The 26,535-nt window shown below is 47.7% G+C and overlaps 1 protein-coding gene and 2 pseudogenes across 2 annotated transcripts in view; 2 read left to right on the top strand and 1 right to left on the bottom strand.

The window, feature by feature from the left end:
* Positions 1–607: 607 nt before the first annotated feature.
* On the top strand, positions 608–9,969 carry LOC136392460 (zinc finger MIZ domain-containing protein 1-like; annotated as a pseudogene).
* A 6,522-nt stretch (positions 9,970–16,491) lies between these two features.
* CRKL (CRK like proto-oncogene, adaptor protein) overlaps positions 16,492–26,535 on the top strand; it is a 37,080-nt gene continuing 27,036 nt past the window's right edge. Inside the window, exon 1 of one of the 2 annotated variants that reach the window (XM_066365437.1) lies at positions 16,492–17,957. In XM_066365437.1, the coding sequence (XP_066221534.1) occupies positions 17,647–17,957 (311 nt within the window). In that variant the 5' untranslated portion in view covers positions 16,492–17,646. The remainder of the gene's footprint in view (positions 17,958–26,535) is intronic. The other variant, XM_066365436.1, reaches the window with a different exon arrangement.
* Positions 19,557–19,788, bottom strand: LOC136396305 (U2 spliceosomal RNA; annotated as a pseudogene).

Genomic DNA, 26,535 nt, shown 5'->3' with positions numbered 1-26,535 from the left:
CATATTTGAGGGCCTGGCCTGGTAGCTCAGTTGGTTAGAGCATTGTCCCAATACACCAACATTGCAGGTTCGATCCTTAGCACACATACAAGAATCAACCAATGCACCTGACCAGGTGGTGGCACAGTGGATAGAGAGTTGAACTGGGATGTGGACGACACAGGTTCGAGACCCCAATGTTGCCAGCTTGAGCTCAGGCTCAGGCTCATCTGGTTTGAGCAAAGCTCACCAGCTTGGACCCACGGTCACTGGCTCAGGCAAGGGGTTACTTGGTCTGCTGAAGGCCCACAGTCAAGGCACATATGAGAAAACAATCAATTAACAACTAAGGTGTCACAATGAAAAACTGATGATTGACATCTCTCTGCGTTCCTGTCTGTCCCTATCTATCCCTCTCTCTAATTCTGTCTCTGTTAAAAAAAAAAAAAAATCAACCAATGGATAGTATAAATAAGTGGAACTAATTGATGTTTCTCTCTCTTCTCTTCCTCTTTCTCTCTAAAATCAATATATAGAGAAAGAAGCATAAGTGAAAAATAATTAAAGTGACTGTTGGGAGCTACAGGTAGAGAAAAGGCTAGTGTTTAGGTTGTGGGTGAGAGGTGACATGAGGAAGGTAGGCAAGTCCCAATCTGAAAGTTTAATTTTTATTTTATTTTTTGTATTTTTCTGAAGTTGGAAACGGGGAGGCAGTCAGACAGACTCCCTCATGCGCCCGACCGGGATCCACCCGGCATGCCCACCAGGGGGCAATGCTCTGCCCATCTGGGACATCACTCTGTTGCAACCAGAGCCATTCTAGCGCCTGAGGCAGAGACCACAGAGCCATCCTCAGCACCCGGGCCAACTTTGCTCCAATGGAGCCTTGGCTGCGGGAGGGGAAGAGAGAGACAGAGAGGAAGGAGAGGGGGAGAGGTGGAGAAGCAGATGGGCGCTTCTCCTGTGTGCCCTGGCTGGGAATCGAACCCGGGACTCCTGCATGCCAGACCGATGAAAGGTTAATTTTTATTTTTTTATTTTAGAGAGAGAGGAAGGAAGGAGAGAGAGATAGAAACAAGAACATCGATCGGTTTCTGTATATGACCTGACTGGGAATCGAACCAGCAACCTCAGAGATTCAAGTGATGCTTTAACCAACTGAGTCATCCAGCCAGGGCTGCATCACAACATTCTAAGAGAAAGAGGCCCTGGCCAGTTTGCTCAGTGGATAGAGCGTTGGCCCAGTGTATGAACATCCTGGGTTCTATTCCCAGTCAGGACACCCAAGAGAAGCAACCATCTGCTTCTCTTCCCTTCACTCTCCCCTTTCTCTTCCCTTTCTGCAGCTAGTGGCTCCATTGGTTCAAGCATCAGTCTGTCTCACTATCTCCCCTCCTCTCACTAAAGAAAAAAAAAAAGGTGGCCTGACCAGGCAGTGGCGCAGTGGATAGAGCGTTGAACTGGGATGCGGAGGACCCGGGTTCGAGACCCCGAGGCCCCCAGCTTGAGTGCGGACTCAGCTGGTCTGGGCAAGGCTCACCAGCTTGAACCTAGGGTCACTGGCTCGAGCAGGGGGTTGCTCGGTCTGCTGTAGTCCCACAGTCAGGGCACATATGAGAAAGCAATCAATGAACAACTAAGGTCTCGCAACGAGAAACTAATGATTGATGCTTCTCATCTCTTTCCGTTCATATCTATCCCTCTCTGTCTCTGTAAAAAAAAAAAAAAAAAAAAAAAAGGAAAAGAAAGAAACAACCTTAAGGAGAATCTGCTGTTACAGTTGGCAGAGGTAAAAATGTGTGATGCAGAAAAAGGCTTAGTTGGATAAACTTATAAAGCTCTAAAAAATGTAAGGGATTTAGATTCTATGGATATTCATTGTATACAAATTACTCATCAAGAGCTAATTGAGCCTGACCTGTGGTGGCGCAGTGGATAAAGCGTCAACCTGGAAATGCTGAGATCGCCGGTTCGAAACCCTGGGCTTGCCTGGTCAAGGCACATATGGGAGTTGATGCTTCCAGCTCCTCCCCCCTTCTCTCTCTGTTTCTCTCTCTCCCTCTCTCTCTCTCCTCTCTAAAAATGAATAAAATTAAAAAAAAAAAAGGAGCTAATTGAGCCTGACCAGGCGGTGGCACAGTGGATAGAGCGTTGGACTGGGATGCAGAAGCACCCAGGTTCGAAACCCAAGGTTGCCAGCTTGAACGCGGGCTCATCTGGCTTGAGCAAAAAGCTCACCAGCTTGGACCCAAGGTCACTGGCTCGAGCAAGGGGTTACTCAGTCTGCTGAAGGCCTGCGGTCATGGCACATATGAGAAAGCAATCAATGAACAACTAAGGCGTCGCAACGAAAAACTGATGATTGATGCTTCTCATCTCTCTCCCTTCCTGTCTGTCCCTATCTATCCCTCTATCTGACTCTCTCTGTCCCTGTAAAAATTAATTAATTAATTAATTTAAAAATAAAAAAAAAAGCTCACCAGCTTGGACCCAAGGTCACTGGCTCAAGCAAGGGGTTACTTGGTCTGCTGAAGGCCCGCGGTCAAGGTACATGTGAGAAAGCAATAAACAACTAACATGTCACAACGAAAAACTGATGATTGATGCTTCTCATCTCTCGCCGTTCCTGTCTGTCCCTATCTATCCCCCTCTCTCTCTCTCTGTCCCTGAAAAAACAAAAAATTGATGCCAAATTCCTGACTTGCCATCCACACAGCATTTTGATGGCTTATTTTATTAAAATTTTCTTTCAGCTCAGAGCCAAGGCAGATTTTTCAAAACAGAGAACATTCTAAGCCATCATTACTGAATAATTAATGGCTTTGGAAATTAGTTTTTGCCACAGAGTTGATAATTTTTTTTTAATTCAACCTAAAATTACAGGACAAAACTGTTTAAATGTGAAATGTATACTGCAGAAAAGTCATTTTGACAATAACTAATGTCATTTTGAAGCATAAGTAATGTTAAGCTGCTTTATACACTTCCTGTGCTGTCAAAGTTAAAACAAAAGCAAGATCTGCATTCCCACACAAAATTGCAGCACATATATTTTCTGACCTCAAACTACAGTTCCAGCAGCATTTTCAGACTTTGTTGTCAAGTGCAATGGAAATTTTCATATTTTAAAATCCATTTAATTGTGCAATTGAGGATTTTCCACCTAACCTTCAATTGAAGATAATTAATCTGCAGTATAACAAGTTAAAAGGCTTCCTTCCAGACTTATGTACTTGTGTCCAGATCAATAAAGCAGAAATAGAGAGGCTTGAGTGGCATTTTGCAGATTGTTAGGTCCTTTGCTATTTGATTTCCCCTTCAATATAGTGTACATTGTGTAACTTACATGTTGTCATATCATTTCACATGGACTATAAGATTTATTGATGTGGACATAAAGTGATAAGAAATTTAAGAAATGTGCCTCGCTTGTGGTGGCACAATGGATAAAGCATTGACCTGGAATGCTGAGGTCTCTGGTTTGAAGCCCCAGGCTTGCTCAGTCAAGGCACATGCAAGAAGCAACTCCTGCGAGTTGATGTCTCCTGCTCTTCCTCTCTGCCTTTCTCTCTCTCTCCTCCTCTCTCTAAAATCAATAAATAGAATCTAAAAAAAGAAAGAAAGAAATTTAAGAAATGTACAAGAGTATTTTTAAGAATCTTTTTTTTTTTTTACAGAGGAGAGGGAGAGACAGACTGAGGAGAGACAGAGAGAGAAGGGGGGAGGAGCTGGGAGCATCAACTCCCATATGTGCCTTGACTAGGCAAGCCCAGGGTTTCGAACCGGTGACCTCAGCATTTCCAGGTCGACACTTTATCCACTGCGCCACCACAGGTCAGGCCACAAGAGTATTTTTTTCTTTACTTTTTTTTTCCTCTTTTTTTTTTATTTTTTATTTTTTATTTTTCTGAAGCTGGAAACGGGGAGAGACAGTCAGACAGACTCCCGCATGCGCCCGACCGGGATCCACCCGGCACGCCCACCAGGGGCAATGCTCTGCCCCTCCGGGGCTCGCTCTGCCTCTACCAGAGCCACTCTAGCACCTGGGACAGAGGCCAAGGAGCCATACCCAGTGCCCTGGCCATCTTTGCTCCAATGGAGCCTCGGCTGCTGCGGGAGGGGAAGAGAGAGAGAGGAAGGAGAGGGGTAGGGGTGGAGAAGCAAATGGGCGCTTTTCCTATGTGCCCTGGCCGGGAATCGAACCCAGGTCCCCTGCACGCCAGGCTGACGCTCTACCGCTGAGCCAACCGGCCAGGGCCTTTTTTTACTCTTTAAACGTATTTTGACAAGCAAACTTGACTCAAAGGAACCGCTGAGCTAAAGCCTGCCCTAAACCTATTTTAATACACTAGTATGAGACACTTGCTGTCAATGAAGCACTGATGGACAGTCTCATAGATTTTTTTATTCAGTGTTTCTTTGATTGTAACAGCAGATTCTCCTTAAGGTTGTTTCTTTCTTTTCCTTTTTTCTTTTTCTTTAGTGAGAGGAGGGGAGATAGTGAGACAGACTGATGCTTGAACCAATGGAGCCACTAGCTGCAGAAAGGGAAGAGAAGGGGGAGAGTGAAGGGAAGAGAAGCAGATGGTTGCTTCTCTTGGGTGTCCTGACTGGGAATAGAACCCAGGATGTTCATACACTGGGCCAACGCTCTATCCACTGAGCAAACTGGCCAGGGCCTCTTTCTCTTAGAATGTTGTGATGCAGCCCTGGCTGGATGACTCAGTTGGTTAAAGCATCACTTGAATCTCTGAGGTTGCTGGTTCGATTCCCAGTCAGGTCATATACAGAAACCGATCGATGTTCTTGTTTCTATCTCTCTCTCCTTCCTTCCTCTCTCTCTAAAATAAAAAATAAAAATTAACCTTTCATCGGTCTGGCATGCAGGAGTCCCGGGTTCGATTCCCAGCCAGGGCACACAGGAGAAGCGCCCATCTGCTTCTCCACCTCTCCCTCTCTCTAAACCTAAAAAACAATTTGGTCAGGTATTTTAAATTTTGAAATAAAAAAATGGGAGGAAACTTTTCAAAGAAAAGTGGTGGTGCAGTAGCTAAAACCACGGTGGTTGGTGGTGGGCAGCAGCTAGCAGGAGCACGGAAAACTGAGCGCCCTCGGTGTGGCAATGCAGGCATTGTCCACTGCCCCTGTGCAGCCTTTGTTCAGAGCTGGCTGTACCCTGCCTGGTTTCACCCACCACCTGGCCCCAGCCCCTGGCAGGCTCCAGGGTGGGACCTCAGCTGGTACAGCTTCCAGCACTGTTGTCCTCTTGGTGCTGCTGTGAGGAATTGCTGCTCTAACATCAGAAGTGCTGCCAGAACGACCCCCCTCCCAAAGAAACTCCCCATACAACCCCCTTAACTCCATGAGCTCCATGAAAGGTATTCTGTCACCCAGTGATGGGCCATTCCCTTATGGCTCTGTCCTTTGGCAGCAGAACATCAACCAGCCTCCCTGCTCCCTCTCTGTGGTCACCACAGTTTGGGGAGTGACCAACATATTCCAGAGCCAGGTCCTCGGGAACCCTATGGCCAATACCAACAACACCATGAATTCAGGCAACAACCCATGGCACTGGGCATGACCACCAATAACCTTGACCTCAAATCTCCCCAGTTTGCTAGGCAGCAGCAGTTCTTGGCCAAAGCTGGTTCGATATAGCCCTACATCCAGTAGGGCAGGCACAGTGGGCCCAACTATCCTGGCAGTAGATCTTTGGAACTTGTTACACTGGGGGTCCTAATGCCCCTGCAGGCATTGGCATCCCTCTGCACACCAAGCTGCCTACTGACTTCACTCAACCAGTGGCAGCAGCAGCAGCCACGGCCAGTACCACTATGGCAGCCTTGCAGGAGACACAGAATAAGGATAAAAACCAATATAGTCTGATAGGTACCACCCGGGCATATAACAGCTAATTCATGAACCATCCTGGGCTGCAGGGGACCTGCCTCCATGAGAGACAGCATGAACTCTGTAAGCATGTCAGCTGGCATGACAACTTTGGGGATGAGCAGCCCTCCCGTGGATATGAACCAGCCTCAGCTGCCCAGCATCCGCCCCTTTGGCATGCACGGGCAGTGGAGGCCCTAGCAGACCTATCTGAGCTCCCAGCCCCAGTCTGTTTTCATTCAGAGCATAAAGAGGCCATACCCAGGAAAGCACAACTACGAAAACCAGCAATACAAACCAAAGAGCCAATTCCCCACGCAGCCAGGCCAATATCCCATTCCCAAATCCCCATGGCTGCTCATTTGCCCAACTAACCCAGGCAAAGGATGCCTGGCCAGCCAAGCACCAGTCAGTACCTGCACCACCACCCCCCAGTCAACATCGGGCAGTGTTACAAGCCAGAGCAGTTTAATGGACAAAATAACAGCTTTTTGGGAAGCAGCTACAGTAACTATAGCCAAGGGAATGTCAATACCAGGCCAGTTCCTGTGGCAAATTACTACCACTCACCTGTTCCAGGGAATCGCAGGCCCCCTCCATGAACCTCGGGAGCAGCATACCCCCCATACCTGTCCTCAGACCTAGATATTAAACCATCCTTCCCACCTGACATCAAGCCAAATACGAGTGCTCTGCCACCACCCCCAGCCACCTACAATGACATGCTACAGCTCATGATCTGCCTGTGTGATGGTGTGGTGCTGTATGTAGTCCTTCACCTTGAGTACAACCTTGCCATCAGGAATCATGTCTTTCATCTGCGGCCCACAGCCACCAGACACTGATATGGAGGTGTGACCTGGAGCTGCAGTTCAAGTGCTGCCACCACGAGGACTGGCAGATGGATGCCAACTGGCCAGCCTCTGTGCAGGTCAGCATGAATGCCACACACTCTCCAGTGGTGATGGACCTCTCACCAGTCCCTGCACCTCAAGCACATGTGTCAGCCAGCCGCAACACCATCTAGATCACCTTCAGGGCCTGCTGTGCTGTTCCACCTCTTCATGCTGCAGCTGGTCCACCAAGTCTACCAGGTGTCTGTGTGTTCTGTGCAGCAAGGGCTATTCAAGAAGCTCCTCCTAAAAAATTAATGCCTCTTGGCCTGACCTGTGGTGGTACAGTAGATAAAGCATCGACCTGGAATACTGAAGTTGCTGGTTTTAAACCCTGGGCTTACCTGATTAAGGCACATACGGGAGTTGATGCTTCCTGCTCCTCCCCCATCTCTCTCTCTCTAAAAATGGAAAAATAAAATCAGCCTGACCAGGTGGTAGCACAGTGGATAGAGCATTGGCCTGGGATGCAGAGGATCGAAACCTGGGTTCGAAACCCTCAGGTCGCTGGCTTGAGTGTGGGATCATAGACGTGGCCCCATTGTTGGGGACCAAAAGCCAACAGGGTCTTTGCAGTTTAGATTATGGGGGAGTGAGATGTGGGGAACTTGCTGTAAGCTGACAGTCTGCCCAACCCCCCCACCTCACTTGTTCTATGAAGTTGCTAAAGGCTATTTTTTTCCACACCTTCATGTTAGCTATGGTGCTGGATTGTTTATACTGGGTCCTATGCCCCATGTCCCTCAGAAAGACTTGAGGCAAGTTTCTTTTTATCCTTTGTTTTGTGAAGTTAAGGTGTTATGTATGGTGGGGGTTTCTGCACTTGGGAGAATTCTTGGGATGCCTTGAAAATGTGACTTTGCTTTAATGATCTCTTTGATTTGCTAATGGCCTCAGTTTGCTCTATAAATAAAGCAGGTTGGGGGATGGAGGGTTGCTTTTTGCAAGCTATCTTTACATTGCAAAGAGATGTCCTGAGCCTATCATTTTTCTCTTTAAGGCTATTTTCTTAATTCCGCACTGTTCCCACTCAGGACCTGGAATTACTAGCTGAGCTGGTTCACGGCACCCCATGGGCTCTGGTTTGAAGCCCAAGGTCGCTGGCTTAAGCCCAGTGTCGCTGCCTTGAACAAGGGGTCACTGGCTCAACTGCAGCCCCTGAGTCAAGGCAATATGAGAAAGCAATCAACAAACAATTCAGGTGCTGCAATGAAGAGTTGATGCTTCTCATCTCTCTCTTTTTTTTTTTTTTTTTTGTATTTTTCCAAAGCTGGAAACTGGGAGAGACAGTCAGACAGACTCCCGCATGCGCCAGACTGGGATCCACCCGGCACGCCCACCAGGGGCGATGCTCTGCCCACCAGGGGGCAATGCTCTGCCCCTCCGGGGCGTCGCTCTGTTGCAACCAGAGCCACTCTAGCGCCTGGGGCAGAGGCCTAGGAGCCATCCCCAGCGCCCGGGCCATCTTTGCTCCAATGGAGCCTCGCTGTGGGAGGGGAAGAGAGAGACAGAGAGGAAGGAGAGGGGGAGGGGTGGAGAAGCAGATGGGCGCTTCTCCTGTGTGCCCTGGCCAGGAATCAAACCCAGGACCCCTTGCACGCCAGGCCGACGCTCTACCACTGAGCCAACTGGCCAGGGCCTCCATCTCTCTTCTTGTCTGTCTTGCTCACTAAAAAAAAAAAGAAAAGAATAAACAAAAATTTAAAAATAAAAGCACCTCCTGCCTGCTGAGCACTGCATCACCAAAATCAAGTATAATTTCTTCAGTGTGGCAGCCTCATCAGGCAACACAACTCTCAATGGGGAGGACAGCATGGAACAGACAGCCATCAAGATGTCTCTAAAGTGCCCCATCACAGTCCAGCCATCTAGCTGCCTGCTTAAAGCCACGATTGCACGCATGTCTAGTGCTTTGACCTGGAATCATACCTGCAGCTGAACTGCAATAAAACCACTCTGCTCGCCCTGGCCAGTTGGCTCAGTGGTAAAGCGTCGGCCTGGTGTGCAGGAGTCCCGGGTTCGATTCCCAGCCAGGGCACACAGGAGAAGCGCCCATCTGCTTCTCCACCCCTCCCCCTCTCCTTCCTCTCTGTCTCTCTCTTCCCCTCCTGCAGCCAAGGCTCCATTGGAGCAAAGTTGGCCCGAGGATGGCTCTGTGGCCTCTGCCTCAGGCGCTAGAATGGCTCTGATTGCAGCAGAGTGGGCAATCAAGGTTCGAACCAAGATGGGCAGAGCATCGCCCCCTGGTGGGCGTGCCGGGTGGATTCTGGTCGGGCGCATGCGGGAGTCTGTCTGACTGCCTCCCCGTTTCCAACTTTGGAAAAATACAAAAAAAACCCACTCTGCTCGAGGGCCTGGCGGTAGCTCAGTACATGTGGGGCATCCTCAATGCCATTCAACTCTCCCAAGTTTGATGAGGTCACCATCAACCCCAGATACATTTGGCAACCAGTGCTCATCAAGTTGGACCTACACATCAAGGATAACCCTAGCACCATCCCCTCCAAGAAGTTCAAGACCATGAGTCACAGCCAGATGATCATGCCCAATGTCATGGAGATGATCTTAGCCCTGTGCCTGCTCCTGCCTTCAACTGGGGGCGCCAACTCCAATGACTACAGCAAGCAAGGCAACAACTACGCAGTCCATAGCAACTTTGACTTTCTTCATGGGATCCCTGGTAGAAGTTCACACACCATCCCCCCCAGCTCTCTCACCCCCAAGACATGCCCAACAATGTGGTTGCCCTCAAGAAACCCCTCAGCCACCCCATGTAGAAAACTATGCCCACATACTGGCAATTCTGACCAGCCCCATCCCTCCATACAAGCAGCCAGTTAGGTCCTCCATTACATCACAGTGAGGCTCCTCCTCCTCCTTCCCCCTTCCCAGCAAACATTAACCCCTCCTCAGCCTTAGAGAGTCAGGCAGGAGCATAAGTAGCATCTGACATGCCAGTTTTCACTGGACTTCCTTCCAGAACTCACAAATTCTGACAAGCTCCTCTCATAGCTGGATTCTCCCCCACCCCCTGCTGAGCAATAGTAATGATGACCTCCTCTCTTTGAGAACTGAAGCCCACCCCACTTTGGGGCCATCCCTCCCCACTCCATGCTTTATTTGTCCCACACACACTTTCCCACTGGGAGCCTGTGTCCTCAGACCACCCCTGATTCTCAAAGCAGAGGGGTGGAAGAATGCACTGTGAAGGCTGTGTGGGTTGGGAGCCAATGCCCAGAGCAGGCCCTGAGGATGGCCCTCACAATGGGGAGCCAGCCAGTGGGAGAGCACGCACTGAAAACAGCTTCCTGGTCCCTCTGTGAGTGCTGATTCCAAACAACCCTCCAGTGCCCCCTACTCAGGTCGTTTCAGTTTCTAAATTGTAACCCTGCCTCTCTGCTTCCTGGCCAAAAGGGGCCAAGGTTGTCACTTTGACCCCTGACCTCTAAGCCAAGATACCCTGTAAACACTCTCTCAGAAAGCAGAAATAAAGGATAAGATTCTGTTTGAGAGAGGGTGTGCCATTCCTGCTTAGAGACTGATGGGGAAAGGATTGGGCCCTCCTCAGAGCCAGGCAATGCAGCAAGTGGCTCCATGACCTTTGTTGGGTCTGGGCCAGGCCTTGGGAGGCAGAGAGTGAGTACTCAGCAGAAATTTTTGTGTCTTTAGTTGAGAGTCAGGGAAATGCTGCCAGGTGGTCAATAGGAACAACAACCTGATATGTTCCAAGCCACTCCATTTTTAAACAATTTAAAGCTACGAAGTCATCTGGAGAAAAGAAACATTGGACTTGGACAGCAAGCAAACCATTTCTCTCCATGTGTTCTATTTCCTTCCAACTGCTCCTGACCAACCTCTCTCGGACTGTTATGCAGGAAATCCACTTCCTTCTGTACTGGTTTCCTTTTGTTCCTCTAGACAGCAAGATGGGATGGTGGAAAGGCATGGGAGACTCAGACTCGGGCGCATTCATGCACTTAGCAGCATGAACCCATGCATTAGTATCTTCAGCCCCAGCTCTCTTTCTGACCCTTGTGCTTAAGGCTGCCCATGTGTGCTGGGATGTACCCATGAGCATGAAGGGGTGTTTCTGTGGCTGGCTCAGACACAGTGCTTGGCTGCCAGCCTCTCCTTGTTGTGTCTCACTGCCTTGGAAACCTCACCCTTCACTCCTGCTGGTTCAAACAGAAGCAGCCTCTGGATTCCATCCACCCCTTTGCTCCATTCAGCTTACTGCTGAATCTCCCAGGTAGCTTGATTGTCTGTTTCATTTCAGAATCCTCTGTGCTGCCCTAAGCAGCACGGCCTGGGACTTGTGTCATGTCTGTAAATTTGTTGTGCCCCTCCTTCTACTACTGCCTGGGCCCTCTTCTGCTCTCTCTCTCTCTTCATGGTGGGTGGGCCCCAGCAGTCTGCTGGACTTGACCAGAAGGTGGCCCCAGCTGTTGATTTCTAGTTACTGTACCAGATGTCCAGCACAAAGTTTTCTGAAGGAACGCTGCCATTGTCCTTCCCCACACCTTTTTTCCTTTGTCCCAATGTTGAGCTTTTTTACAGTGTGGTATTTGGTATGCAAATCAATTATTTTTAGAATTGCTTTTGTGCCTGACCAGGGGTGGCGCAGTGGATAGAGCGTCAGACTGGGATGTGGAGGATCCAAGTTTGAGACCCCAAGGTCGCCAGCTTGAGCGCAGGCTCATCTGGTTTGAGCAAGGCTCACCAGCTTGGACCCAAGGTCGCTGGCTCGAGCAAGGGGTTACTCAGTCTGCTGTAGCCCCACGGTCAAGGCACATATGAGAAAGCAATCAATGAACAACTAAGGTGTCGCAATGAAAAACTAATGATTGATTGATGCTTCTCATCTCTCTCCGTTCCTGTCTGTCTGTCCCTATCTGACACTCTCTCTGTCTATAAAAAAAAAAAAAAAAAAAGAATTGCTTTTGTAAGTACTGTATCTTTGTGAATATTTTAGTATTATCTTTGATAATATTCAGCATTTTCATGACCTGGTTATAGCCTGTGCTGATGCATATAAAACACCTTGACTCAACAATAAAAATAATTTTTTAATGTTTATTTTATTGATTTTTTACAATTTTTATTTATTTATTTTTAATATTTTATTTTTGAGAGAGAGAGAGAGAGAGAAGGGGGCAGGAGTAGGAAGCATCAACTTCCCTATGTGCCTTGACCAGTAAGCCCAGGGTTTCAAACTAGCAACCTCAGCATTCCAGGTTGACACTTTATCCACTGTGCCACTACAGGTCAGGGTATTTTATTTTTTAAAATATTTTACTGATTTTGGCCTGACCTGTGGTGGCGCAGTGGATAAAGCGTCGACCTGGAAATGCTGAGGTCGCCAGTTCGAAACCCTGGGCTTGCCTGGTCAAGGCACATATGGGAGTTGATGCTTCCAGCTCCTCCCCCCTTCTCTCTCTCACTCTCTCTGTCTCTCTGTCTCTCCCTCTCCTCTCTAAAATGAATAAAATAAATAAATAAATAAAAATAAAAAATAAAAAAAAATATTTTACTGATTTTTTTAGAGAGAGGAAGGGAGAACAGGAGAGAGAGACAGGAACATCTGTTCCTGTATGTGCCCTGACTGGGGACTGAACCAGCAATTTCTGCACTCCAAGTCAATGCTCTAACCAACCGCACTATCTGGCCAGAGCTATTTTATTGATTTTTAGAGAGGAAGGAAGGGAGAGAGAGAGAGATAGGACCATCAACCTGTTCCTGTATGTACCCTGACCAGTGATCAAACTGGCAACCTCTGTGTTTTGGGATGACAATCCAACCAACCAAGCTATCCGGCCAGGCAAGAAAAATAAATTAAAAAAATTTTTGGCCCTGACCAGTTTGCTCAGTGGTAGAGTGTCAACCCAGCATATTTAAGCCCCAGATTCAGTTTTCGATCATGGCATACAGGAGAAGCAACCATCTGCTGCTCCCCCCCTCCCCCTCCCCCTCCCCCTCTCTTCTCCTGCAACTATGGCTCAATAAGCATGTTGGCCCCAGGTGCTGAGGATGGTTCCATGGAGCCTCTGCTTCAGGAGCTAAAAATAGCTTGGTTGGGAGCATCAGCCCCAGATGGGGGTTGCTGGGTGGATCCCGGTCAAGGCACATGCAGAACTCTATCTCCCCTCCTCACTTAAATTGAAAAAATATATATATATTTATATATTATATATATTTATATATAAATATATATTTTTTATTATTTATTTATTTATTTATTAGAGATGAGAGAAAGAGACAGAGAGAGAGAGAGGAGAGACAGAGAGAGAGAAGGGGGAGGAGCTGGAAGCATCAACTCCCATATGTGACTTGACCAGGCAAGCCCAGGGTTTCGAACCGGCGACCTTAGCATTTCCAGGTCAATGCTTTATCCACTGCGCCACCACAGGTCTATATATATATTTTTTATAGAGACAAAGAGAGAGGGACAGATAGGGACAGATAGGAAGGGAGAGAGATGAGAAGCATCAATTCTTCATTGTGGCATCTTATTTGTTCATTGATTGCTTGTTCATTGATTGCTTTCTCATATGTGCCTTGATGGGGGGGGGCTACAGCAGAGCGAGTGACCCCTTGCTCAAGCCAGCAACCTTGGGCTTGAAGCCAGTGACCTTTGGGTTCAAACCAGCAACCACGGGATCATGTCTATGATCCCAGACTCAAGCCAGCGATCCCACGCTCAAGCTGCTAAGCCTGTGCTGAAGCCAGATGAGCCCATGCTCAAGCTGGCGACCTTGGGGTTTCGAACCTGAGTCCTCCATGTCCCAGTCCGACATTCTATCCACTGCGCCACCACCTGGTCAGGCCTATATGTATTTTATTTACTGATTTTTTAGAGAGAGAGGGAAAGATGGGGGCGGGGACATAGAGGACCAGGAAGCACCAACTCATTGTTGCTTCTCTCAGTTGTGCCTTGACTGGACAAGCCTGGGGTTTTTAACTGGCGACCTTAGTGTTCCAGGTCAACGTCTTACCACACTGCACCACAGCAAGTCAGGCCCAAATATTTATTTATTTATTTATTTTTTAAAAAATTTATTTATTTATTCATTTTAGAGAGGAGAGGGAAAGACAGAGAGAGAGGAGAGACAGAGAGAGAGAGAAGGGGGGAGGAGCTGGAAGCATCAACTCCCATATGTGCCTTGACCAAGCAAGCCCAGGGTTTCGAACCGGTGACCTCAGCATTTCCAGGTCGACGCTTTATCCACTGCGCCACCACAGGTCAGGCCAAATATTTATTTTAAATGCATTTATTATATTGATAACAGGAAACAATTGCACAATCTCCTTACCTTCAATAAAATGTTTCCAGTTTTCTCTTGATTTTGTTCCATCTTTTTTTTTTCCTTTTTTCTTTCTTTTTTTTATTTTATTTTTATTTTTATTTTATTTATTTATTTATTTTTTAATTTTCTGAAGCTGGAAATGGGGAGAGACAGTCAGACAGACTCCCGCATGCGCCCGACCGGGATCCACCCAGCACGCCCACCAGGGGCAACGCTCTGCCCACCAGGGGGCGATGCTCTGCCCCTCTGGGGCGTCGCTCTGCCATGACCAGAGCCACTCTAGCGCCTGGGGCAGAGGCCAAGGAGCCATCCCCAGCGCCCGGGCCATCCCCGCTCCAATGGAGCCTCGGCTGCGGGATGGGAAGAGAGAGACAGAGAGGAAGGAGTGGGTGGGGGTGGAGAAGCAAATGGGCGCTTCTCCTATGTGCCCTGGCCGGGAATCGAACCCGGGTCCCCCGCACACCAGGCGGACGCTCTACCGCTGAGCCAACCGGCCAGGGCCAATTTTGTTCCATCTTTAACCCAGCTACATTCAAAAATTACTTATTAATAGTGTCAGGCACTATTCTAAACACTTTACATGTATTAGCTTGTTTAATAATATATGAAGCATGGGTGGAATGGTTAAGTAACTGGCCCAAGGTCACTCAGCTAGTCAATTGACTGAGCCAGGATTTGAACCCAAGCAGTCAGCTTCAAATTCTGTGCTACTCAAATTGTACCCGAGACTAATAATACAACATAAAAGGATTTTGGAGTTGATAAAATGAGCTGATCCTGAGTCACAAAAAGCACTAGACCTTACCCTTTAGTTTACCCTAAACTGTACATCACCTATCACCCTATGTCCAACCTGAGGAGTTGGAGGTGTGCAAAGAGCCAAAATGAAATTGCATTGCCAGAGGGAGCTAAGTATGGGTTTGTACTGCTTGCATTTCCCTTTTTGGACATGCTTTCTCTTCTCTCCAGCTCCTGGGGTGGTGCAACCAATAATCAAGCACCAGTAGCCTAGAGCAGGGGTCCCCAAACTGCGGCCCCCTGAGGCCATTTATCCGGCCCCTGCCGCACTTCGGAAGGGGCACCTCTTTCATTGGTGGTCAGTGAGAGGAGCATAGTTCCCATTGAAATACTGGTCAGTTTGTTAATTTAAATTTACTTGTTCTTTATTTTAAATATTGTATTTGTTCCCGTTTCATTTTTTTACTTTAAAATAAGATATGTGCAGTGTGCATAGGGATTTGTTCATAGTTTTTATTATAGTCTGCCCTCCAACGGTCTGAGGGACAGTGAACTGGTCCCCTGTGAAAAAAGTTTGGGGACCCCTGGCCTAGAGGTTTCTCTCGATAGTCATTCGTTCAACAAATACAGCAACAACTCAGAGCCACGCATTGTGCTAAACCCAAAGATGAACAAGACATCATTCCCCACTTTCTTTTTTTTTTTTTTTTTCCATTTTTCTGAAGCTGGAAACAGGGAGAGACAGTCAGACAGACTCCCGCATGCGCCCGACCGGGATCCACCCGGCACGCCCACCAGGGGCAACGCTCTGCCCACCAGGAGGCGATGCTCTGCCCATCCTGGGCGTTGCCATATTGCGACCAGAGCCACTCTAGCGCCTGAGGCGGAGGCCATGGAGCTATCCCCAGCGCCCGGGCCATCTTTGCTCCAATGGAGCCTAGGCTGCGGGAGGGGAAGAGAGAGACAGAGAGGAAAGCGCGGCGGAGGGGTGGAGAAGCAAATGGGCGCTTCTCCTATGTGCCCTGGCCGGGAATCGAACCCGGGTTCTCCGCACGCTAGGCCGACGCTCTACCGCTGAGCCAACCGGCCAGGGCCCCACTTTCTTTTTTTTTATAATTTTAAAAAAGACTTCAAGCGTCGCCCCCTGGTGGGCGTGCCGGGTGGATCCCGGTCGGGTGCATGCGGGAGTCTGACTGTCTCTCCCCGTTAACGGCTTCAGAAAAATACAGAAAAAAAAAAATTAAAAAAGACTTCATTCCATTTTTTTTCAAAGAGGAGAGGGGGAGGAGATAGAGAGCGAAGGGGGAGGTGGAGGAAGTATCAACTCCCATATGTGCCTTGACCAGGCAAGCCCAGGGTTTCAAACCGGCGACCTCAGTGTTCCAGGTCAACGCTTTATCCCACTGCACCACCACAGGTCAGACTCATCCCTACTTTCTTTTTTTTTTTCTTTTTTTTTTAAGATTTTATTTATTTATTATAGAGAAGGGGGGGAGGAGCAGGAAGCATCAACTCCCATATGTGCCTTGACCAAGCAAGCCCAGGGTTGAACCAGCAACCTCAGTATTTCCAGGTTGACGCTTTATCCACTGCGCCACCACAGGTCAGGCATCATCCCTACTTTCTTAAAATTTACATTCTAGTTGGGGTACAGAGCAGAAAGGCTAGGGGAGCAGAGAAGGCAAGACTTGAAGCCACGCCCGAGAGACGTCTGTATTTTATTTACATTAATTCAGCACCAGTGATGACTAGATTACCTCAGGCTGTAGTAGACCGCTTAATCTTGTCAATCCAACATTCACACCCCCAATTTGTGCCTGTCGGGGCCCCTGGCCACTCCGGGTATCTCATCCTACCAGAACACCTCGGGCCAAGGTCACCTAGTCTTTATTTTCTGGTCACCTCAGCCCCCGCGATCGTCTCCTTCCTGAGCCACCTCAGCCTATCCAGGACTGTCCCCTCCGCCGACCAGGTCACTTCAGTGCCACGCCTCCAGGGTCGGAAATTCGACCAACACGTTACGCTTTGTTCCCAGAGCAGCCAGAGCAGGTTTTCGAAATGCCGCTCCCACTCGGGTCCAGCTGTTTTCCTGCCAGCGCGAGAAGACCTAGGAGCGGCAGCGCCCCCGGCGGCCTACCACAGCCCAAGAAAGGAGTGCTCACTGTCTCCAAATCCTCCGCCTCCTCTCGGAACGCGGGAGCTGGAGCGAGAGGCGCACGCCCGGACCGTCACGACGCAATCCTGATTGGCTGTTCTGCGCGACATCACGGGGAGGGACCCGGCTGCAGCTGGGATCCGAAGCCAGCGCGTGCGCAGACAGAGAGCACTGAGCGGAGGGGGAGGTGGCCGGCTGCTTCTCTCGCGTCCGCCATTTTGTTGCTGTGGTTCTTGGGAACCGGCTAGGTGAAACTGCCGTGGAGGCGCGACGCTCCTTGGGGTTCGGGGCTTGGTGTGGCAGCTGGGGTCGGTGCAGAGCCGGGGGCGCGCGGAGCCGGTGCGTTTCAGGCCAGGAGTGACTGGAAGGCGGCACTCCCGGCGGGGCAGCCCGAGAACCCTGTGGCGGCCTCCGCTGCTGCTCGGCTTCGCCCGCCCCGACCTCGGGCTCTACCCTGCATTCCCCGAGCCGGCTTCTTCCGTGAGGCGGCCCCAGAGCAGGCGGGCGAAGGCAGAGGATGCTGCGGGCCCGGAGCCGCGGGGAAGGTGCTGGCTTGGCCCTCTAAGCGCGCCTCGAGGTGTGCCGAGAGGCCCTTCTTCGGTCCCAAAACCGTCTGCCGGGCAAAGGCGTCCAGAGCAGGCTAGAGCAGCCGCCGCCCCGACCCGCCCCAGAGTCTCAGCCCGGCACCATGTCCTCCGCCAGATTTGACTCTTCAGATCGCTCCGCCTGGTACATGGGGCCGGTGTCTCGCCAGGACGCGCAGAACCGGCTCCAGGGCCAGCGCCACGGCATGTTCTTAGTCCGCGACTCTTCCACCTGCCCCGGGGACTATGTGCTGTCCGTGTCTGAGAACTCTCGGGTCTCTCACTACATCATCAACTCGCTACCCAACCGCCGTTTTAAGATCGGGGACCAGGAGTTTGAGCACTTGCCGGCTCTGCTCGAGTTCTACAAGATCCACTATCTGGACACCACCACCCTAATCGAGCCCGCACCCAGGTACGCTAGCGCTAGCGCTTCCCGGGCGTGCGACCCACCCGACCCCGGAGTAGGGTCGACATTGGCCGGGTTGGTGCATTGGGTCGATCCAAGAATGTGTGTGTGTGTGTGGGGGGGGGGGGGATGATTGAACTCATTTCCTGCTATCCTGAACCAAATTATTTTCCAGAATGCATTCCGAATGGAAGGCTAGTTTCAGGATCTGGGTCACTGGATGAGGATATGCATCTTAAACAGTTAACGGCGGTTACATAGTTAAAAATTAAAATGTAGGAATTTTTTGCCTTTTATCACGTTACCTATGTGGTTATCATACTAAAGCAGTGTTTTGTTGTTGGGGTATTTTTTAAACCTTTTTTGGACTCCAGGCTTCTTTGAGAATAGGAAGATAGCTGTGGCATCCCCCCCCCCCCCCATGCACGTACACACACGTTTGCACACCATTCTTGGACTCCCTGCAGATTTCTGAACTCCAAGTTAAGAACTCCTGTCCAGCCCGTGGAACAGTCGGCAAATGAAGTGCTTCAGCATTTAGAAACAACCTTTGTGAAATATCAGAACTATATTGATACTTTGGTGCCAAGTTTGAAATAGCCATTTATTATATCATACATTAAATTCAAAAATTTTAGGGCCTGACCTGTGGTGGCGCAGTGGATAAAGCGTCGACCTGGAATGCTGAGGTCACCGGTTCAAAACCCTGGGCTTGCCTGGCCAAGGCACATATGGGAGTTGATGCTTCCTGCTCCTCCCTTCTCTCTCTCTCTCTCTCTCTCTCTCCTGTCTAAAATGAATAAATAAAGTCTTTAAAAGAAAAAAAAAATTCAAAAATTTTAAAAGAAGACAACTTGGCTTCAGTGAGGAGCTTCGCACACACACAAACACACACACACCCAGCTGGACCTTTAATAGGATAGAAATTCATTTGGTTAAATTCCAAGGAAGAATAAGGCTAGAATATTTACTTACTAAGGGAAATTTTTGAATGACACTTATTTTCTATCCTAGTTGAATTTTAGATGTTCTTTTTTATTAAGTCTAATGATTTAGTATCTATTTAATTTTTAATATCTTTTATAGTTAAGAACCCTAAGTGACACTGAGTACCAGATATCCCCTTTTAAAGTAAAATGCATTCTTTTATTTGATTATTTACTTTTACTTGCCTTAATCAGTATCTTAACAGTTTCTTTTATTTAAATTATGCTAAATTTGAACTGAAGAAATGGCCTAGAATTTTAAAAATAAAAGAGACTTCACTGCCCAATTTGTTTCTTTTTATTTATTTATTTATTTATTTATTTATTTATTTTAATTTTTCTGAAGTTGGAAACAGGGAGGTAGTCAGACAGACTCCCGCAAGCGCCCGACCGGGATCCACCCGGCATGCCCACCAGGGGGCGATGCTCTGCCCCTCTGGGGGCGTCACTGCCGCAATCAGAGCCATTCTAGCACCTGAGGCAGAGGCCACAGAGCCATCCTCAGCGCCGGGCAAACTTTGCTCCAGTGGAGCCTTGGCTGCAGGAGGGGAAGAGAGAGACAGAGAGGAAGGAGAGCGGGAGGGGTGGAGAAGCAGATGGGGACTTCTCCTGTGTGCCCTGGCCAGGAATCGAACCCGGGACTCGTGCACGCCAGGCCGACACTCTACCGCTGAGCCAAACCGGCCAGGGCCTTTAAATATCTATTTTAAAAGGATAGAGTGCTAATATAGATTTTATGGGATGAAATGTTTCTGATTTTACAGGTTTGCTGACAAGATATTGATGATGAATTTTAAACATTAAAAGCTATTATACTACACTTGATCTTAGCCAAAAGGCCGAGAAGCGATTAAAAGCTATTATAATTAAGGAGCACTCAGTGGATGCCTAGACTAAGTGTTGCATTTGTGAAATAGAAAAGAAACAAAGTCATGATAGTGTAATGGCTTTAAGATTAACTACTGAACTAAATGGACTTTAAAAACTGGGAGAGCCTGACGTGGTGGCGCAGTGGATAAAGCGTCGATCTGGAATGCTGAGGTCCCCGGTTCAAAACCCTGCATTTGTCTGGTCAAGGCACATATGGGACTTGACGCTTCCTGCTCCTCTCCCCTTTCTCTCTCTCTCTCACTCTCAGTCTCCTCTAAAATGAATAAATAAATAAATAATTTTTAAAAAACTGTGAGAAAGTGATTATAAATCAAATACTGTATAACAAAGACTAGACACTAAAAATCTGGTGAAACTAGTACCCTCAAAGATACTAGTAATTAGACTCAACTTTGAGCACAATAGAATTCCAGTATAAGTGGTTGGAGAGACTCTTAGAACCCACTGTAATGAAATTTTTGTAATGTGTTTTAGTAAATAATTGCCCTAACTTGGAAGTGTGAATTACATCATTAATTTCAGGCATTTATTAAGCCATGTGCTATGTATAAGGTATTGTGCTTATGTTTAGGTGACAGATACTATAATACAGCTGTCCCAAAAATGAGTAAATAAATGGTTTTATCCCCTTCTAGAGGGAGAAAAAAGAATATGTTGCAGCAGCCTCCTGCTACCCTCAAAAAAACTACTCCAAATTTTCCACACACAGTCTTCCCATATACTAAATCTGCGTCTGTCCTTACTTCCTAACTTGAATGTAGCCCCTTTAGTCCTCTCACTTATTCCCTGAGAACCTTTGCTCAGGCTGTTGGCTCTTCCATTGACTGCCTAACTCCACCCACTCCTCACCTATTGAAAGCCTACCTGTTGTTCCAAACTCCTCACAAATAATAGGGCCTTTCACTGACTCTCCCCCTCACATTCAGCTTTGTTTCTCCTTTTCTGTGTCCTCCATCTCAGGTATGTTGCTGTAATTTAGTGTGTTTTTTTCCTGATGTCTCTCAACACTGGCTGAGTTAAATCCTGGCGGTATTTACTTTGTTAAACTGAGTCTTTGGATCGTCTCTCCCAAGCCTGGAATTTACAGATTTGGTTTGATGTGTTATTATTAGCCTTTGTAGAAAACTAGAGGCTAGTAAAACATTGGCTAGATTAAAAAGTCAGTGTAATGCTTCTTCATGCCCTAAACAAGATAAATTAAGTGGTTTAGCTTTTTAGGCATCAAAACTGAGCTTTTAAAGCCAGAATTTTATGCCCCTTGGCTAATAATTCATTTTTTAACTTTTATTGATCTTAGAAAAAGGGGGAGAGAGTGAGAGAAGCCTTCATTTGTTGTTCTACTTAGTTTTGCATTCATTGGTTGATTCCTGTATGTGCCCTGACCTGGGATCAAACCCTCAACCATGGCATTTTGGGATGACATTCCAACCAACTGAGCTAACTGGCCAGGGCCAGGAATGTCTCTTAACTTTTAATTTAAAAGATTTGTTTTTAAAGGTTTTACTCGTTTTTATTTATTTATTTTTCTTAAGTGGGAGGCAGGGAGGCAGTTTCTCACATGCTCCCAACCAGGATCAACCCGGCAAGCCCCCCCACAGGGTGATGCTCTGCCCATCTAGGACCACTGCTTCATTGCTAAGCAGCTAAACCATTTCAGCACCTGCGGTAAGGCCATGGAGCCATCCTCAGTGCCCGGGTTCAACTTGCTCAAACCATTTGGCTGTGGGAGAAGAGGGTGGGGAAGGGTAGAGAAGCAGGTGGTTGTTTCTCCTGTGTGCCCTGACCAGGAATCGAACCTGGGATTTCTATATGCTGGGCCGATGCTCTACTGCTGAGCCAACTGTCCAGGGCTAAAGATTTTATTTACTGATTTTTGAGAGAGAGAGAGCGGGGAAGGAAAGGGGAAAGGAGGAGCGCAAAGCATCCCCTCGCAGTTGCATCTTGCATGTTCCTTAACCAGGCAAGCCCAGTGGCCATACCCCACAACCTCAGCATTCCAGGTCAACACCTTATCCACTGCACCACCACAAGTCAGACCCTTCAAAGACTTTATTTATTTATTTTGGGGGGGGGTATTTTTCTGAAGCTGGAAACGGGGAGAGATAGTCAGACAGACTCCCGCATGCGCCGACCGGGATCCACCCGGCACGCCCACCAGGGGCGAGGCTCTGCCCACCAGGGGGCGATGCTCTGTCCCTTCGGGGCATCGCTCTGCCTGGACCAGGGTCACTCTAGCGCCTGGGGCAGAGGCCAAGGAGCCATCCCCAGCGCCCGGGCCATCTTTGCTCCAATGGAGCCTTGGCTGCGGGAGGGGAAGAGAGAGACAGAGAGGAAGGTGCGGTGGAGGGGTGGAGAAGCAAATGGGCACTTCTCCTATGTGCCCTGGCCGGGAATCGAACCCGGGTCCCCCACACGCCAGGCCGACGCTCTACCGCTGAGCCAACCGGCCATGGCCAGACTTTATTTATTGATTCAAGAGAGAGAGTGAAAGGTGAGGGGAGGAGTGGGAAGCATCAACTTGCAGTAGTTGCTTCTTATATGTGCCTTGACTGGGTATTTATTTATTTTATTTTTTTATATTTTTTTATTTTTCTGAAGTTGGAAACGGGGAGGCAGTCAGACTGACTCCCGCATGCGCCCGACCGGGATCCACCCGGCATGCCCACCAGGGGGTGATGCTCTGCCCATCTGGGGCGTCACTCTGTTGCAACCAGAGCCATTCTAGCATCTGAGGCAGAGGCCACAGAACCATCCTCAGCGCCTGGACCGACTTTGCTCCAATGGAGCCTTGGCTGCGGGAGGGGAAGAGAGAGACAGAGAGGAAGGAGAGGGGGAGGGTGGAGAAGCAGATGGGCGCTTCTCCTGTGTGTCTTGGCCGGGAATCAAACCCGGGACTCCTGCACACCAGGCCAACGCTCTACCACTGAGCAAACCGGCCAGGGCCTTGACTGGGCATTTCGAACCAGCAACCTCAGCATTCCAGGTTGACACTCCATCCACAGTGCCACCACAGTCCAGGCTAATTTTATATTTTCATACAAATATTTACAAGAGAATTTTTCCCATTGATAGGTACTGGAAAAGATGGGTGACATACATGCTTTCTCCCTCATGAAACTTGGAGACAGACAAAAAGTAGAAAAATAAGTAAAATGCAATATTAATAACTACTATGAAAGAAGTAAACCTAAGCCAAGAGAATGTAATAGAAGGGACTTACCTGAGGTGCTGTGGTCAGAGAAAGAATGAAACTACTGAAGAGTAGAAAAGAAAAGCAAGCCTTGGAAAGGCCTGAGCTAAAGAGGGGAAGAGTGGAAGAGCCTTTCAAGCATAGAGTAGAGCTTACACAACGTCTTGAGGTGAGAAAGTCAGCCAGTATGTTAGGAGTGTGGTTCTTTTTTGTTTTTGTTTTTGTATTTTTCTGAAGCTGGAAACGGGGAGGCAGTCAGACAGACGCCTGCATGCGCCCGACGGGGATCCACCTGGCACGCCCACCAGGGGGCGATGCTCTGTTGCAACCAGGGCCATTCTAGTGCCTGAGGCCATGGAGCCATCCTCAGCGCCTGGGCCAACTTTGCTCCAATGGAGCCTGGCTGCGGGAGGGGAAGAGAGACAAAGAGAAAGGAGAGGGGGAGGGATGGAGAAGCAGATGGGCGCCTCTCCTATGTGCCCTGGCCGGAAATTGAACCCAGGACTCCTGCACGCCAGGCTAACGTTCTACCACTGAGCCAACCAGCCAGGGTAGGTGTGTGGTTCTTAAAGGAAGAGGTCATATAGGAAGAGTTTGGAGATACAATAGTCAAGATAAGGAAATTGAATTTTGCTTAAAGGTAGTGGGTATCATGGAAGGAGTTTGAACTTGGGGCTGTTACTATAATCCAGGTGCAAAATGATGGTGACTGGTGACATATCATAGGTCCAATATGGACAGCTGTGGCTTGGTGGAAATACCTATTTTGGTGATAAGATTGATGCTGATGGGAGATAAGGGGGTATGGTAGAGGAAGAGAAAGGAAGAAACAAAGATGACTTGGTATATTTGTAATTTTCCCCTCTGGGTTTATCTTATTATTGTAATTGCTTTTGTATTTGTGATAAACTTAATCCCCAGAAAGTATCCTGTCAGATCGCCTGTTCATTTTTATTTATTTTTTAATTTTTAATTTTATTTTTTGTATTTTTCTGAAGTTGGAAACGGGGAGACAGTCAGACAGACTCCCGCATGCGTCCGACTGGGATCCACCCGGCATGCCCACCAGGGGGTGATGCTCTGCCCATCCAGGGCGTTGTTCTGTTGCAACCAGAGCCATTCTAGCGCCTGAGGCAGAGGCCATGGAGCCATCCTCAGCGCCCAGGCCAATGGAGCTTTGGCTGTGGGAGGGGAAAAGAGAAAGAGGAAGGAGAGGGGGAGGGGTGGAGAAGCTGATGGGCGCCTCTCCTGTGTGCCCTGGCCGGGAATCGAACCTTGGACTCCTGCACACCAAGCCAACGCTCTACCACTGAGCCAACCGGCCAGGGCTATTTATTTATTGAGAGGATGTTTATTAAAGCTGGGGACAGTGAAACAAGGAAGGGCTTAGGAGAGAATAAGGAACAGGAGAGAGCCTAGGCGGGACTGCTTTGGCTCACTGGAAAGTCAGGGAAAAGGGATCTTGGAGAAAGATTCAGGGAGTTAGCATCATATGAGATTGCTGCTGCCCTGTTTGGAAATCTCTGGGGACCCTTGGAGTTGAGTAGATACATGTCTGAGAGGGGAGAAAGACGTGGGCGTGCTCCTGAGAGGGAGAATTACCAGCTTTTGTTGATGTTTTGAATGACCATAAAGGATTCTCTTTCTGTACATGGGTGTAATTTTTATGTTACAAATCATTTGATAAACATCCTGTGGTGGTTTTCACCTCCATTTTATTTGCGTATAAACATTTTTAACATAGGTAAGCACTAGTGTTTTTTTATTGATAGAGGCTATTTCCAGTTTAACAACAGATTGATTCAGAAGGTTTGTGAGTGGATTGTTTAGATATGAGCTACATTTTCCCATGGTTTAGAAACTTGAAAGTGTGTTTTGTGTAACTTGGTTTTCTAGTTCTAGCTTAGGTATAAAAGGCTAGGAGAAAATTATGAGGAATAAATATTTAAAAATTAAGGCAAGTTGACCCTTAGAGAAAAAAAAATTTTTTTATTTAAAAGACATTGCACATTGTATGTACCTGGGAATACGGAACTAACATTACATCAACAGTCCCTGTCATGATCTTGAGGGAGCTTACTGGTTACCAAGATTTTTTGAAAGACTTTCCATGCTATCTGACATGGTTAAAGTAGCTGTGGGAGAAGTGGAAAAGAATGCTCAGCCTAACCTGAGCATCCAGAGGAGGACCCTCACAGCTGTGAAACAGAAAGCAAACTCTGCATGGACCAGAGAATACTATAGGCAACAGGGTCACACCTCCTCCCACTGTCTCTGTTCTAAAATATACTGCTCACAAAAATTGGGGGGTATTTTTATCACTTCATATTCATTTTGAAATGTCCCCTAGTTTTTGTATTTTTTTTTGTGAGCAGTATATTTAATGGAACTTAAATCTGCACTTAATAGTTGGAAAGAAGGATTATCAGTAATTTTGATTAGCATAGAATTTAGCACTGTGAATATATCTTTGAGTTTCTTCTTACCAGTAGTTTAAATCATCTAAATTCAATTCAGATGTAAAATATAAGAACATTGTTATTGTGTTTGGAGTGTAAGCTTGCCCAGTTAAGAGTTATATTCTAGTGGTATATAAAACACTGGTAGTCATTTGATTTGTGACATACTGCTTGTTTGAGACTCAAATGCAGGGAATTATTTTTACCTAAGAAAGAATTTTCCTTTGATCTGAATAGTTGGATTAGGTTATTTTTTTTTTATTTTTTTTATTTTTTAAATTTTTTTATTTATTCATTTTTAGAGAGGAGAGAGACAGAGGAGAGAGAGACAGAGAAAGAGAAGGGGGGAGGAGCTGGAAGCATCAACTCCCATATGTGCCTTGACCAGGCAAGCCCAGGGTTTCGAACCGGCGACCTCAGAATTTCCAGGTCGACGCTTTATTCACTGCGCCACCACAGGTCAGGCCTGGATTAGGTTATTTTTAAGGTTCTTTCAGGCTAAAATATTTTAGTTTTTTCTGATAACTAAAAGGAGACAGTGTTTATTAGTGGGAGTTCAGATGACCCTGGAGTCTGAGCTAAAATCCTAGTAAGTAAGGTGGGGCCCTAGGGCATGTGGCCCCTAGTCTGGAATGATGGCTAAGACTGTGACTGGAGCAGTGGTGAGATGAAGAGGCTTGGAAAGCAAACCAAGATTTCCTTGTCTGTATAACAAAATTAAACCAAGTTTCGGGAATTGGAATGGTGAAGCTTTTGTGTTTTAGAAGGAAAAGAAAGGGAAAGAAACTAGAATGGGAAATGCTTCCCTGTCTTTGTCATTTTACTTCTATTAGCAGGAATTTCTGTATTTATCTATATATATAGACCTACTCTATACCAAAGCCCAATACTTGATTCAAGGTATATAATGGGGATAAACCATGATTCTAGCCTTTGAGATACTCTTTTGAACAAATTAAAATATACTATGGGGACCCTGGCCGGTTTGCTCAGTGGTAGAGCGTCGGCCTGGCATGCGGAAGTCCCGGGTTCGATTCCTGGCCAGGGCACATCTGCTT

Source organism: Saccopteryx leptura, chromosome 2 (genome assembly GCF_036850995.1).
Source record: "Saccopteryx leptura isolate mSacLep1 chromosome 2, mSacLep1_pri_phased_curated, whole genome shotgun sequence".
Taxonomy (NCBI): Eukaryota; Metazoa; Chordata; class Mammalia; order Chiroptera; family Emballonuridae; genus Saccopteryx; species Saccopteryx leptura.
Note: the sequence above shows the minus strand (reverse complement) of the source record. Positions and strands in the feature narration are given on the sequence as shown.